Source organism: Semicossyphus pulcher, unplaced genomic scaffold (assembly GCF_022749685.1).
Source record: "Semicossyphus pulcher isolate SPU_LCO1_2020_fin unplaced genomic scaffold, fSemPul1.0.p SCAF_2, whole genome shotgun sequence".
NCBI classification, from domain to species: domain Eukaryota; kingdom Metazoa; phylum Chordata; class Actinopteri; order Labriformes; family Labridae; genus Semicossyphus; species Semicossyphus pulcher.
In genome coordinates this window covers 2767145-2781639 of record NW_027211693.1, presented here as the reverse complement: position 1 = coordinate 2781639, position 14495 = coordinate 2767145, and the positions used below count along the sequence as shown (strand labels likewise).

The 14495-nt window shown below is 44.4% G+C and overlaps 2 protein-coding genes across 4 annotated transcripts; one reads left to right on the top strand and one right to left on the bottom strand.

Moving 5' to 3' along the window:
* The first annotated feature begins 170 nt into the window (after positions 1–170).
* Positions 171–8898, top strand: mrnip (MRN complex interacting protein). Of its 3 annotated transcripts, none has more exons than XM_069670115.1 (7): positions 171–252; positions 922–981; positions 1097–1203; positions 5336–5396; positions 5483–5613; positions 7298–7343; positions 7888–8898. In XM_069670115.1, the coding sequence occupies exons 2-7, from the start codon at positions 970–972 to the stop codon at positions 8467–8469; spliced, it is 939 nt and encodes a 312-aa protein (XP_069526216.1). In that variant the 5' UTR covers positions 171–252; positions 922–969; the 3' UTR covers positions 8470–8898. The 3 variants fall into 3 exon arrangements, with proteins under 3 accessions (XP_069526216.1, XP_069526215.1, XP_069526214.1); XM_069670114.1 differs by having other exon boundaries at positions 173–286; positions 5336–5372; XM_069670113.1 differs by having other exon boundaries at positions 173–286.
* Positions 8799–12816, bottom strand: sqstm1 (sequestosome 1). Its single transcript, XM_069670112.1, has 8 exons — positions 12489–12816; positions 11843–11938; positions 11380–11657; positions 10923–11076; positions 10716–10784; positions 9639–9901; positions 9329–9506; positions 8799–9243 (listed from the first exon to the last, which is right to left on the bottom strand). The coding sequence occupies exons 1-8, from the start codon at positions 12655–12657 to the stop codon at positions 9080–9082; spliced, it is 1371 nt and encodes a 456-aa protein (XP_069526213.1). The 5' UTR covers positions 12658–12816; the 3' UTR covers positions 8799–9079.
* Positions 12817–14495: the final 1679 nt, after the last annotated feature.

The window sequence follows — 14495 nt, the reverse complement described above, 5'->3', positions numbered from 1 at the left end:
ATACAGGTTACATACAAACATAGAGGTTGGTGTACTGTATATGTCATGTTGTACAGAATGGGTGCAGTTATCCTCCGGCCGGCAAGCGGCGCTCCGCTCTGATAAACTCACTGCCGCCGCTGTGACGTAAAATGTGACGTGTCAGCGCGGTTGAAACAGACCCGGGAAACCTCAGCCCGAGGATCAGAACCCTAACCGGAGCCGTTTGGATCTGGAGTTGTTCGTTATGGTTCAGGAGTTTCACGTCCTCAGGTGCTTTTCCTGTCAGAGCTTCCAGGTTCAACAGGTAACAAACTACACACAGAGATACGCTCAGCTACAGGCTGAAGGCTATCAGACAGCCTACATGCTAACATACAGGCTGAAGGCTATCAGACAGTCTACATGCTAACATACAGGCTGAAGGCTATCAGACAGCCTACATGCTAACATACAGGCTGAAGGCTAACAGACAGTCTACATGCTAACATACAGGCTGAAGGCTATCAGACAGCCTACATGCTAACATACAGGCTGAAGGCTAACAGACAGTCTACATGCTAACATACAGGCTGAAGGCTATCAGACAGTCTACATGCTAACATACAGGCTGAAGGCTAACAGACAGGCTACATGCTAACATACAGGCTGAAGGCTATCAGACAGTCTACATGCTAACATACAGGCTGAAGGCTATCAGACAGGCTACATGCTAACATACAGGCTGAAGGCTAACAGACAGGCTACATGCTAACATACAGGCTGAAGGCTATCAGACAGCCTACATGCTAACATACAGGCTGAAGGCTATCAGACAGTCTACATGCTAACATACAGGCTGAAGGCTAACAGACAGGCTACATGCTAACAGACAGACGTGTGTGTGTGTGTGTGTGTGTGTATATGCATATGCATATGCATGCCCTGTGCTGTGTCTGTCAGGTGAAGAAGGCAAACAGGTGGATCTGTAAACTGTGCGGAGAGAAACAGATGCTGCTAAAGGTCAGAATACAATCTATGTAATGACATCATTATGACATCACCTCTGATTACACCCAGGTTTGTGTGTGTCCTTGTGCGACCTGTGTCAGTTGACTGTGTGCTGATTGGCTGGCAGGAGTTTGGACGGGGCTCCGGGGCCGACTGCAGACGCCACGTTCAGAAACTGAATGCGATGAGAGGAGCCATGATGGAGGAGGAGGAGCTCAACACCTGGTCGCAATGGTAACCAACCTGCCACACAATACACCCCTCACCTGTTCACCTGAGGCCTGTACTACGAAGCAGGTTTAGTGGTTAGAGAGGTAACTTCAGGGTTAACTCTGGGTCATCTGTACTATGAAGGTTCACTTCGTACCAGGGTAGATCTCCATGGTAATTTATGTTTAACACCTGACCTGCTCTGGGTTAGGAATAGGAGGTTAGGGTTAGGGTTAGCAGGTGATGTTGGAGTTAAGAGATCAACCTGAACTAAACACCACCCACTGATCAATCAGGTCTCTTGATTCAGGAGCTCTGAGATAAGATGGCGAGAGGGAGGAGGAAGAGACACTTCCTGTTTACGTCAGATTTTATGAAATATATTCATGAAAGATGGAGCTTCACTGATAAACATCTGCAGCAGAGACTGATCACAGCACCTGATACCTGATGGACTTATAAGATATGAAAGTAATCTTTAAACCGCTTCAAATTTTACATTTATTTTATTTACTCTATAAGGCTGAGAGAATAAGTCTGTCATAAATACATATAATGTAACACACAGGTGATATTATAGTCAGTATGTGGTGCTGATGATGGAGCAGTGATGTTATAGTCGGTATCAAATTTTATTTGTATAGCGCCAAATCATAAGCAGAGTTATCTCAGACACTTTACAAACAGAGCAGGTCTAGACCGACTCTTTGTTCTGTTCTTTAAAGAGAGGCCCAACATGAATCACCATGAGTAGCACTTAGCAACATTCGGCACATTGGCAGAAAAACTTCCTTTAACAGGCAGAAACCTCGAGCAGAACCAGACTCATGTTGAACATCTGAAGAGACTGGATGGGCCGAACATGGGAGAGAAGGAGATGCAGGATAGAGACAGGCAGAGAGAGCAACAACAACATATGTCCTTGTTACATGAACAACAACAGACACATACTGATGGTTACAATGCCAATAATAGTGGTAGACTAGGGTGAAGATTAGCTAAATAAATAAATAATAAATTAGCGAGAGAAGCAGAGTAATGATAAAGGCTGAGGTAATCGTAACTGTAACAGTTGAAGTCAACAGGTCTACTATTAGCATTAGCAGCAACAATAATGATACTATGGGGAAGGCTGATGTTAGTAGGTGTTGCAGTCGAGCAGGTCCACAGCAGCAGGTGGTCTGCAGCAACGATCCTCAGGAACCTTCAAGACAAGGGAGCACAAGAACTCCCGGGAAGATATGTGGTTAGTAATGTTAATGGGAGAGAGAGAGAGAGGAAGAGAGAGAGAGAGAGACACGGAGAGACAGGGGGAGACACGGGGAGACAGGGGGAGACACGGAGACGGAGAGACAGGGGGAGACACGGAGACGGAGAGACAGGGGGAGACAGGGGGAGACACGGAGACGGAGAGACAGGGGGATACACGGAGACGGAGAGACAGGGAGAGACACGGAGACGGAGAGACAGGGGGAGACAGGGGGAGACACGGAGACGGAGAGACAGGGGGAGACAGGGAGACGGAGAGACAGGGGGAGACGGAGAGACAGGGGGAGACACGGAGACGGGGAGACACGGAGACGGAGAGACAGGGGGAGACACGGAGACGGAGAGACAGGGGGAGACACGGAGACGGAGAGACAGGGGGAGACAGGGGGAGACGGAGAGACAGGGAGACGGAGAGACAGGGGGAGACACGGAGACAGGGAGACGGAGAGACAGGGAGAGACACGGAGACGGAGAGAGGGAGAGACGGAGACGGAGAAGCTTGGTGTGTTAGATCCCCCCGGCAGTCTAAACCTATAGCAGCATAACTCTGGGCTAGTCCCAGCCTGAGCCAGGCCTAACTATAAGCTTTATCAAAGAGGAAAGTTTGAACTCTTAAAAGAAGAGAGGGTGTCTGCCTCCCGGACCCTGACTGGTAGATTGTTCCAGAGGAGGGGGGCCTGGTAATTGAAGGCTCTACCTCCAACACTACTCTTAGACACTTTAGGTACCACAAGCAGGCCTGCATCCTGGGAGCGCAATGTTCTAGAGGGGTAATATGGCACTATGAGCTCTTTAAGATATGATGGTGCCTGACCATTAAGAGCTTTGTAAGTAAGAAGAAGGATTTTAAATTCTATTCTATATTTTACAGGAAGCCAGTGCAGAGAGGCTAATACAGGAGAGATGTGACCTCTCTTCCTAGTTCTTGTCAGCACACGTGCTGCAGCATTTTGTACCAGCTGCAGAGTTTTTAGTGACTTATTAGGGCAGCCTGATAGTAACGAGTTACAATAATCCAGCCTGGAAGTAACGAATGCATGGACTAGTTTTTCTGCATCGTGTTGAGACAGGATGTGTCTGATGTTTGTTGTGAAGATGAAAGAAGGCTGTCCTTGATATTTGTTTTATGTGGGAGATGAAGGACATATCCTGATCAAACAGAACTCCCAGATTCCTAACAGTAGTGCTGGATGCCAGGCTGATGCCATCTAGGGCAGCTATATCATTAGAGAAAGAGTCTCTGAGGTGTTTTGGGCCGAGCACAATAACTTCAGTTTGTCTGAATTAAGTAGCAGAAAGTTTCTAGTCATCCAGATCTTTATGTCCTTAAGGCATGCTTCTAGTTTAGATAGCTGATTGGTTTCGTCTGGCTTCATAGATAAGTATAATTGAGTATCATCTGCATAACAATGAAAATTAATGGAGTGTTTCCTCATGATATTACCCAGAGGAAGCATATATAAGGTAAAAAGAATCGGTCCGAGCACAGAACCTTGTGGAACTCCATGACTAACTTTGGTGTGCATAGAGGACACATCATGAACATTAACAAACTGAGATCGATCTGATAGATAAGATTTAAACCAACTTATTGCAGATCCTGTAATGAACATTAACTGTTCTAGTCTCTGTAACAGGATGTGATGGTCTATCGTGTCGAAAGCGGCACTAAGATCTAACAGGACGAGTACAGAGAGAAGTCCTCTGTCTGAAGCAAGTATATGGTGCTGATGATGGAGCAGTGATGTTACAGACGTCAGTTGTCCTTCCTGCGTCTAGCAGCTGCAGCTGAGTGGATTACAGTCTGGATTAAGTTACAATGTTACAGTTTCATGTATCAGACGCTTTTGTCCAAAGCGACGTACATCTGAGAGTTAATACGACACAAGCAACGATCAAGACAGGAGGGAACGAAGTCAGGAAGAGCAAAAAAACAGCAACCAGCGCCATGTGACCTCTCAGTGTGATCTCCTTGTTAGAGTTAGGTACCCTGGGACTGTTGGTACAGGCCTCAGGTGTGCTCACCTATTGATCCTCTTGTTTACTGATGTTCTAATGGCTGTTAACAGGAAGCTATTGTTCTCAAAGTTTTCGATACATTGATACATTTTGATACCACGTGTATAAAACGATACAATCTGTGTTGAAATCGTTACGATCAGTTTTCAACCCAAATCTGCTGCATGCAAGAAAGAGAGAGCAGCATGACATAGACAGGAAGTGAAGAGAAGTTAATGTAATTATTTTCTGAGTGTTTCACAGCGGTTACGCCCTAGACAACAAAAAATCTGTCTGCTCTGCCCTCACCTGCGTCACCTGCAGCTCTCATACAGCAACGACACACTGGACTGTCCTCATTCACAGGTTGGCAAACACTGACGTCCTTTTGGCGTCTTGTAAAAGATGAACAAGTTAGGTCCTCTGCGGACACACAGAGCAGAGGAGCGCTGTCACCTCGTCTCTACGCTTTTAATCAGTCCCGACCTGCAGACGGCCGGCTGTGAGCTGAACACCACTGCACGATTATAGAAACCCAGAAACAGAGAGAATACAAATAAAGGGCAGATCCTCGGTAGATACAGACACAACTAAAACCTCCTTATGTTTATGATGACTGAGAGGCTATATTTTATTTGGTTCTGAACAATATGAAATAATAATAAACATTATAATAATCCTGCTTGTTAAGCCTTTACTGTAAACAGGGTGTTAGATGAGCTGCTTGTGTTCAGTGACTGTGAGCAGGACAAAATTAAAAACAAGATTACCTCATTTTTGGTACCTAAGAGTTCTTTTGTTGCCGTGGTATCCAAATAGGTATCAAGTATTGTTTTTTTTCTAGTATCGTATCAAAGTTTAAAATTCTGGTATTGTGACAACCCAACAGGAAGCAGGAAGATGAGGAACCTGAGGAAGAGCACCAGGTGATCTCACACTCTCTCTCTCAGGTGGCGTGGCTCTAAATGTCTTTAGTTTTTCTGATTTAATATTTAAAATATCTGATAAAATAATTTAAATACTCTGAGCTCCACAGGTGAGTCAGACTCAGGTGAGCCGCTGGAGCAAATACCTGGACAAACCTGAGGAGGCGGAGCCTGAGGAGGAGGAAGAGGAGAAAGTTTTGATGAATAGGAAGCAGCTCCATGGCGACCACAAGAGTAAGAGGTATGACAATAGAGTGTTTATGTTGTTAGAGGCCACGCCCACCTCCTTGGCAGTCAACCAAGTGGTGTTTGAAGCAAACCTGAAGCCACAGACAGGTGAGACACAAACAGTTTAAATTATGTTTCTTTTGCAGGTGTAAACTTTTATTTTGTCATCAAAGGAAACAAAACAATCTTAATATAAGTAACCTGACACACCTGAGGTGTGATCCCAGCTAACATCAAACTGGGGAAGACAGTTCCTGGAGAAGGAAGGGAATTTAACCCAGGTGTGTGTGTGACTACAGGTGATGAAAAGGACGAATGTAAACAATGATCCCATGTGCAAACTGACACCAGTAAACTAAAAGGTGCATACAGGTATAGCAGGTGAACATGATGTGATGAACACAAAGGCTGCTTCCCAAGTCTCTTATTTGATTGCTCCTCGCCCGAACCGGAAGTAGTTCCGGAGCCGCCATATTGAGGATCGTCTCAAAGCTCTTATCGCTGCTCGGAGGAGCGAGGAGCGAGGAGCGAGGAGAGAGGAGGAGTTCCGAGGAGCGATAAGCGAGGATACACGAGAGCAGCCTCCACGGAAGTCTTTTACTGGCCGACACGCCCCCTTATTACAGATCAGTTAGTGATTGGACGCTGCAGCAGACCGGACTTCTGTGAAACTTCACAACATCACCGGAGTTTCATATCGCAGAGAGGAAGAAGCGGACCTTAAAACAGACTTTACAGGGCGCCTTGAAACCGACTATAAACAACGTCTGTATAATGAGTTGGTATCTGACAAGCTGAGATCGTTTAGAACGAAATATTGATCATAACTTGTCGTAAAGTATATAAAATGCAGTGAATAACTGAAGATTTGATTTGTTTTCTGAGTCAACATCTGAGTAAAAATAAGTTGTCTAAAAGTCAAAAGCAGCAAAAACAGATTAATTTCTATTAAATGTAATCTAAAGAAATACCTCTCGTCATGATCAGTGATTCCCCTGCTAACTTTTATTACAGATGAATGAATGAATTCAGAGGGAGCAGGAGAGTCTCTCTGTCAGCAGGTAACACTACGTGTGAGAGTGATCATCAGTGAGGTCGGGTTTGATCAGCGTGACGTGATTTCTATTTATCCTGAAACTTTGAGCCTAATCAATAATGTTCATAGTTCATGAGCAGACAGTATTTGGGCTTATTAAATAATTAATTCAGATCAGATGATCAGTGATCACAAATGTAAATAATGAACAAATAACATAAAGACAGTGCTGGTAAGAAATGTCCGTCTGGCTCTGCAGCAGGAACACAGACTGCAGCCTGTTCTTCATGTGCAGGTGTTTGTTACACAGGTAACAGGTTACAGAGAGGAAACACTGTTACTGTGCGTTTTATTAGAATGAATACAGAGCACATGTGTGCAGACACAAACAGCTGATCCAGCGGTGATCAGCTGACGCGATCATCACGCTTCATCGGAAAGGACGTCTCATGTCTCTTAAAAAACATTCCTTCGTTTCCTCTCTCATCTTCTAGTTTCCTCTCTCCTCTCTTGGTTTCCTCGCGTCTCCATGCATCTCTGGTGGGAGGGACTAAGACGCAAGTGAAGGAAGCATGGATGCAATTTAAGAGACTTGGGAAGCAGCCAAAGATCAATAAAGCTTCAATCGGTCTGTTTTTAAACCCTCTGTGTGTTCTGACAGGAAGAGGAGAAGAGACGGATGGGCGGACAGCTGCACACCTGAACAGGTAACATGATGCCATCACCAACAACATGCATTAAGTTATATGGAATGCTCCTACCAACAACTTGATCAAGTGGCACTCTGCATCAAGTTTTTGTGCTAAGCTACGCTAGTGACTCTGAGATCAAAAGGGTGTATAAGATGTTGGACTGTCCCTTTAAAGACATGGGGTGGCTGTGGGTCGTATCGCAATCAGAAGGTTGGCGGTTCGATCCCCGTTTGCTACAGTCACATGTCAAAGTGTCCTTGGGCAAGACACTGAACCCTGATTGCTCTAAGTTAGAGCCATCGGTGTGTGACTGCTCAGATCCTGAGTTTATGTAGCCTCTGCATCAGTGTGTGACATGTGGTGGTAAAGCACTCTGAGTGGTCTGAAGATGAGAAAAGTGTTATTTTGGGACAGTCCATTCACCATTTAAATATCTGCACGGTTTATTAAGAGGACCCGTGACGCCTCCCTGAGGAACTCCACACCTTACTGAACACAGAGAACAAGTAGCTTTGCCCCCTTTAAATGACCCATTTAACCTCCTGACTTCCTTCTGCAGCTGTCACAGCCCGGCCCGATGAGACCTGTCAGAACCTCAGAGACAACCAGAACCACCAGTCTGAACTGCACCAGTCCTCCCAGTCTGAACTGCACCAGTCCTCCCAGTCTGAACCACACCAGTCTGAACCACAGCAGTCCTCCCAGTCTGAACCACACCAGTCTGAACCACACCAGTCCTCCCAGTCTGAACCACACCAGTCTGAACCACAGCAGTCCTCCCAGTCTGAACCACAGCAGTCCTCCCAGTCTGAACCACACCAGTCTGAACCACAGCAGTCCTCCCAGTCTGAACCACACCAGTCCTCCCAGTAAGGAGGTTGTGAACAATCTCAGTGTGGGTACTAGTCCAGTCTCCAGGTGGGCTCGTTTCCTCAGTTCTGACTGTCAGGTGAAGGAGAGGGAGGAGCCAGTCAGTGGACTGAGCCAGTCAGTGGGAGGAGCTGCCTTGTCGTCCCGTAAAGGCATCACCAGTCAGACCCCGCCTCTCACCAGGCCCCGGCCCCTGCTTCCTGTTTCCTCCATGTTTGAGAGCGGAGACGAGTTCACCTTCGATGACTTCCTGTCGAGTGGAAACTTCTAGTCTGATCGATCAATGTGCTAAACAGTTCAAGTGTAATTTATTTATCAGTTGGCTGCGAGTCTCACTGTATGTATGAAGCATATTATACCTGTTGTCATTACATACCTGTGCTGTATGTAAGCGTTTCTGTAGTTTTAAATTATCGTTTTCTTCTTTCAGATTAAAGAATAAACTGTTTATTTTTATATTTTTATTTATTATTTTTTTAACCGTTTCAAAAAAACTGTGTGAGAAAGGAAATCTGAACAGGTGCATTGATCAGTGAACAGGTGCATTGATCAGTGAACAGGTGCATTGATCAGTGAACAGGTGCATTGATCAGTCAAAACTTGAAGTTGATGTTTTTATTTAGATGAACAGCAAGATGTTGACCAAGACAGAAGAAACAATCAATGAGACAGAATTCATAATTAATTAATAAAGTATAATGTGTTGATATTAAAGTATAATGTGTTGATATTAAAGTATAATGTGTTGATTAATAATTAATGACAACAGTAATCAGATGATCATAAAGTCAGATTTCAGGAAACAACAGGAACATTGACTGTAGTAGAAATCATGATTAAGTATGGATGATGATGTTGCTGGTGACATAATGATGACATCATCAGGGTTGGTGTGGGCGGGGCTGTTTGGCGTACTGGATGGCATCGAGTGCGGCGCCGATGTCAAAGTTTTTGGCCTGAAGGAGACGAGTCAACCAGCCGCCTTCGTCAGTGAAACCCATCGACAGCATGAGGGCCAGAGACTCCACCAGGCGTGGGTCTGCCTCTGTGAGGGGGAGCAGAGGTTAGAACAGGTCAGAGGTCACAAAAGAGAGGGGGCAGAGGTTAAAGGAGGGGGGCTATGGTCTCACCTTGAGGCAGATGGGGGTACAGAGCTGCCTCCCTCAGGCCTGTTGGACCCTGCTGTCCTGGCGGGGGCCCTGGGTCCTTGTCCTGGTTTTGGTCCTGTAGGGACTGCAGCTCTCCGGTAGACGGATCAACCTCTCTGGAGCTCAGGTGAGTCCACTCCTCGTCAGAGTCCCTGCTCACCTGTTCAAAGATTCAGGTTTCATGTTTTAAACTGCTGTGAAAGAAACAGCTTTTATTTTGAAGTCCTCTACCTGAACACTTCATACAGGTGAGCTGCCAAAACACCAGAACTGTTTCTAATGGTGAACTTACCTTTGACCCATCGCTAGCTCCGCCCTCACCACAGGCTCCACCATCGCTGCTGGCTCCTCCTTCATGGCTGGCTGGACACTTCTGACTGGCCCCGCCCTCACTGTTGGCCCCGCCCTCACTGTTGGCCCCACCCTCACTGTTGGCCCCACTCTTACTGGAGGCATCGCTCATCTCCACATCTCTCTCTGCCCCTCCGCTCTGAGGGGGCGGGGTCACTTTGGTTCTTTGGCCATCGTGCTCCACATCAATGTCCACATCGATACCTGCACACACATGACATCACTTCCTGTTTGAAGATTAACTTACTCTTTATGTCTGGCGTCAAATAAAGGTCAAAAAGATTTTGAGCTCGCAAAATAATGAGTCAGTTGCACCCTGATTGGACAGTTTAGCTTCCTCTGATTGGATGGTCAGTGGACAACATGGAGGCAAGCTGATTGGCTGATTAGCTGAGGCGTAAAGAAACGCATGCTTGTTGCTTCAGGTTCATAAATTTGTGTCTTAAACAACAAATTCTAAGACCACAAACATGATCAGCCTTTTATCATTACTATGCTGTTCTTGCTGATATTACACATGTTTACCATTACTATTGGCATTGTAACTAAAAGTATGTGTCATCTGTTGTTGATGTTGATGATGTAAGAAGAACTTATGTTGTTGGTGCTGCTCTCTTTGCCTGTCTCTATCCTGCATCTCCATCCAGTCTCTTCAGATGTTCAACATGAGTCTGGTTCTGCTCGAGGTTTCTGCCTGTTAAAGGAAGTTTTTCTGCCAACGTGCCGACTGAAGTGCAGCTCATGGTGATTCATGTTGGTCTCTCTCTAAATAATAGAACAAAGAGGACGGTCTCGACCTGCTCTGTTATCCTTTTGTTGTATTTATCAGATTAAATCGTCCAGTTTGTCTAATTCTGATTTCAGTTCAATTTTAATTTCACCCTTAAAAAAAACATGTTGTGAAGTCAGTTTGCGTTTCGTTAATCTGTCGTCTTGTGTGATTGGTGGAAAAAGTATTTTTAATGTTTAATTCTCAACAGCTGGTCTGATCTCAGGTATTAATAGTGACATCACTCACCCAGAGGGCTCAACATGGCCGCCACACCCTCACCGATGTTCTTCAGGAAGTCCACGCCTGCCTGAGAGGCTGCAGAGAGAAGTCAGAGGTCACTGATGATGTCACTAAAGTGGAGTCACTGATAATGAGGTCATAAAATCAGAAGTTCTTTGTGCAGTTAATTGATTATTGGTTCATTATTCAAACAGCCGAGTTCCTGAGACTGACCAGAGGCTGCGCTGCAGTCAGCAGCAGGTCTGGATCCAGACTGGTCCTGGTCCTCGTCCTGGTCCTGGCTCAAGTTCTGGGCATGGTTCAGGTTCAGGTTTTGGTTCCACATGCAGTGTTTCATCCTCTTCATCCAGCGTCCCCTAGGAAACCACTGCAGATAGAAAAAAATACCTGTCAGTCAGAGAGCAGGGCTACATACACCTGTCAGTCAGAGAGCAGGGCTACATACACCTGTCAGTCAGAGAGCAGGGCTACATACACCTGTCAGTCAGAGAGCAGGGCTACATACACTTGTCAGACAGAGAGCAGGGCTACATACACCTGTCAGTCACAGAGCAGGGCACACTGACAGTATTTCGTCGTAATACTAATGGAAATATTACAGCTATAGTGGTAGCACTATTAAAAGCAGTACTGTGACATCAGTGGTGGGCGTGGTCATGATGCCCCTCACCTGCAGCGGGTGCCATATGGGCAGCAGAGCGTGCTCAGTGTGTGTCCCTCGAGCCTGGCAGCTGGAGCACAGGTCATAGTCCGGACAAACGGAACACTTGAAGCGAGTTCCAACCACGCGGCCCTCACAGCCGTCACAGGTGACATTTGGGTGCAGGGCAGGGGGTGGGACCATGTGAGGGGGCGGGGCCATGTGAGGGGCTCCAGGTGGAGGAGGGTGGCCAAAGGTGAAGGGAGGAAAGGCATGAAGAGGAAAGTCTCGGCGGTGTTCTTTCTTCTCTGAAAGAGTTCCAAACAAACAAACAGCGTTTCGGCTGAATTTCAGAATAAAAGCCTGCAGCGTTTATCAATGATGAAGGTGACGCTCAGGCTCGGATAAGGTTCAGGTTCAGAGATTCAGTGGGGTTCTGGTGAAGTTCATGTGAGGAACAGGTGAGGCTCAGGTGAGGTTTTGTGTAGTTTACCTTTGATGAAGAGGCGGAAGGTGGCGTCCTTCATACAGGCCAGACCCATCATCAGTTCATCATTAGAGGAAAACGCCACCAGGTCTCCATCTTCATCTGAAACATACACACACTCATCTTCATCATGTAATCACGTGATCATCATCAGCTTGACCATGTTTTCTTGAATATCATAAACTCAGGAGATGGGCGTGTCAGACATTTCGACCAATCAGCAGTCGTATTAAAGAGTGTTTGATGCGGCACCATTCCTGTTTTACATAAAGGTGTAATGGTCCTGAACGCAGCCCTGGGAATAAAGTATACCTGAGCTCACTAGGCCCCGCCCACAGAAGGTCTCAGTCAACACACCTGATTGTTTACAGGATAATTTTGGCCCAGATCTCTCTCCGTACATACACTAAACCTCATCATCAAACTGATCACGTTCACTTTACGTACTTATACTTTTATTATAGTTTAAATATTTTATCACAATAAAACATGTTCAAGATATACTTTTCTTTAATACCTATACACATTTATTTATTCATAATGCTCATGTAAACAAGTTGGCGAGTTTAAATATATATATATTATTTTCCTTTGTGGTACATAGTGAATCCACTGTTCTGCAGGTTATTAATATACAAAAATCAATATTTACCTCTATAGTACAGATTGAATCCGCTGTTTTTCAGGTTGGTAAACACTCCTGCGGTCTTCCTGCTCAGGTAGTCGAAGCTGCAGGAATCATCTTGATCCACCGCGAACCTGCGGACCTCTTTTACCGCCTCGTCTTTACCGAGCAAGTAAGCTTTCACCGTCACCGACATCCTGTTAGCGGGTCACTGCAGACTCTCAGCCGAACACACTGAACCAGACTCTGGACAGAAAACACCGACTTTTACACGCTCTGAAACTAAGTGCGAAACTTTGTGACGCAGCTTTAAATCCTTTCAGCCTCCTTCATGTTTACTTCCGTGGTCGACGTCACTGTCGTCAGCAGAAGTAAATGTCGTCGCGGCCTCCTATTGGTCCGCTAAAGCGGTCCCGCCCATACGACCAATCAGAGGCCAAGGAATGACTTAGCACTTTCCAATGAGGGGATTTTCCCCTTCAAAGTCACCTGACCAATCAGGTTAAACCGGAATAAAGTTCTTGTTAAATCCAAGTAACGCTGTGTCATCATGATGGAGGACTAATAAAGTTTAAATGATTTGTATTTAATTCAAAGTTCAGCCTTCGTTTACAGTTTAATGAGCTTTATCAGCTGATTTGTTATATGTTCAATAAATCACTGACTCATCTCTTACATTTAAATACAATAAATATAATTCAACATTCCAAACACGTGGTTTTATCTGTTGTTTAGATATTATAACAAATACGATTTAAAACATTTACAGACTAGAGTTTCTTCTCAGAAGCTTCACGCTGTCCGGTTAAATTATCGAAATATTAAAAAACATTATTGAGACATCAGGTGACTTCAGGTATCTTTGTTTAACTCTTAAATAAATAAATCAGTTTGTAACTCTTCTAATATTTAGTTTTCACATTAATGTTTGTTGTATTTAAAATTAATAAAGTTACAAATTTGTACTTTATGGAGAGATCAATGAAGTTTTAGATGTTCAGCTCTGTGGATCAGTTAAGATTCTTTGTCTTCACATGTCTGAGCTGATATTTCTTCTAGAAGTTGTTTAGGTGTGACATCATCCTGTGGCTCGGCCAATCAGCAGCAGAGTTTGTGTCATGTGGCGGTGAGTCATCAGTCCGATGACCTGATTATGGAGTGACTAAGAGTCACAGGATCATCACAAACACAAAACAAACTGTCCCAGAATGCATCACATGCACTGTTAACAACTAAAGATTTTTTCATCAGCATAAGAAAAACCTTTACTGTGTCAGCTGTGAGTCAAAGTACCTGCTGCACACCTGTCACATTATGATCATTAATACTGAATAATTACAGATTGAAGACATGAAGTCTTTAAACCAGCTACACTTTTCCAACTTTATTTGTGTCACAATATATACAATGACAATACTCAAAGTTTTAACAGGATATAAGAAGCAACAAAGATCACACCTCCTGTTATTTTTCACACGTCTCAGAAAAAAGAAGAAAAAGATAAATAGATTAAGAAATAGCGGACAAATAAAAGAACCGATTAGGACGTAAAATCGCAGTCACAGTGTTAGAAGTGAATAACTGTCCAGAAGAGAAAATTATACAGCCATCATCAACTGCATGTAAAAATCAATAAGTTTTATCATTAAGTCAAAAAGCACTGAGTTTGATATGTTGAGATACTGTTGTACTAAAATAGGAGTATACACTGAGCCATTGAAATAATAAGAATAATAATACAATAAGAAGCGGACACGGGATTAGATCAAGTTATGGTCAGATAGAAGTAAACAAAGTTTTCTGGCAGGGGTGGTTTCAAACTTTTTTAGTGCAGTGAGTATTTACAAAAAATGTTAAAAAAAATACTGTGTAGAAAATGTACAAGAAAATAATGCAAGAGTTCCACATAAACTCACCTGACTGTCACAAAAACACAAAAAATAGCAATGCAATAATCAGTTTTCAGCAGTTACCTGCTCTGTAACAAACTCCAGACTGACTTCTAAAGTCCAAGGCAGCACCTTATATACTTGA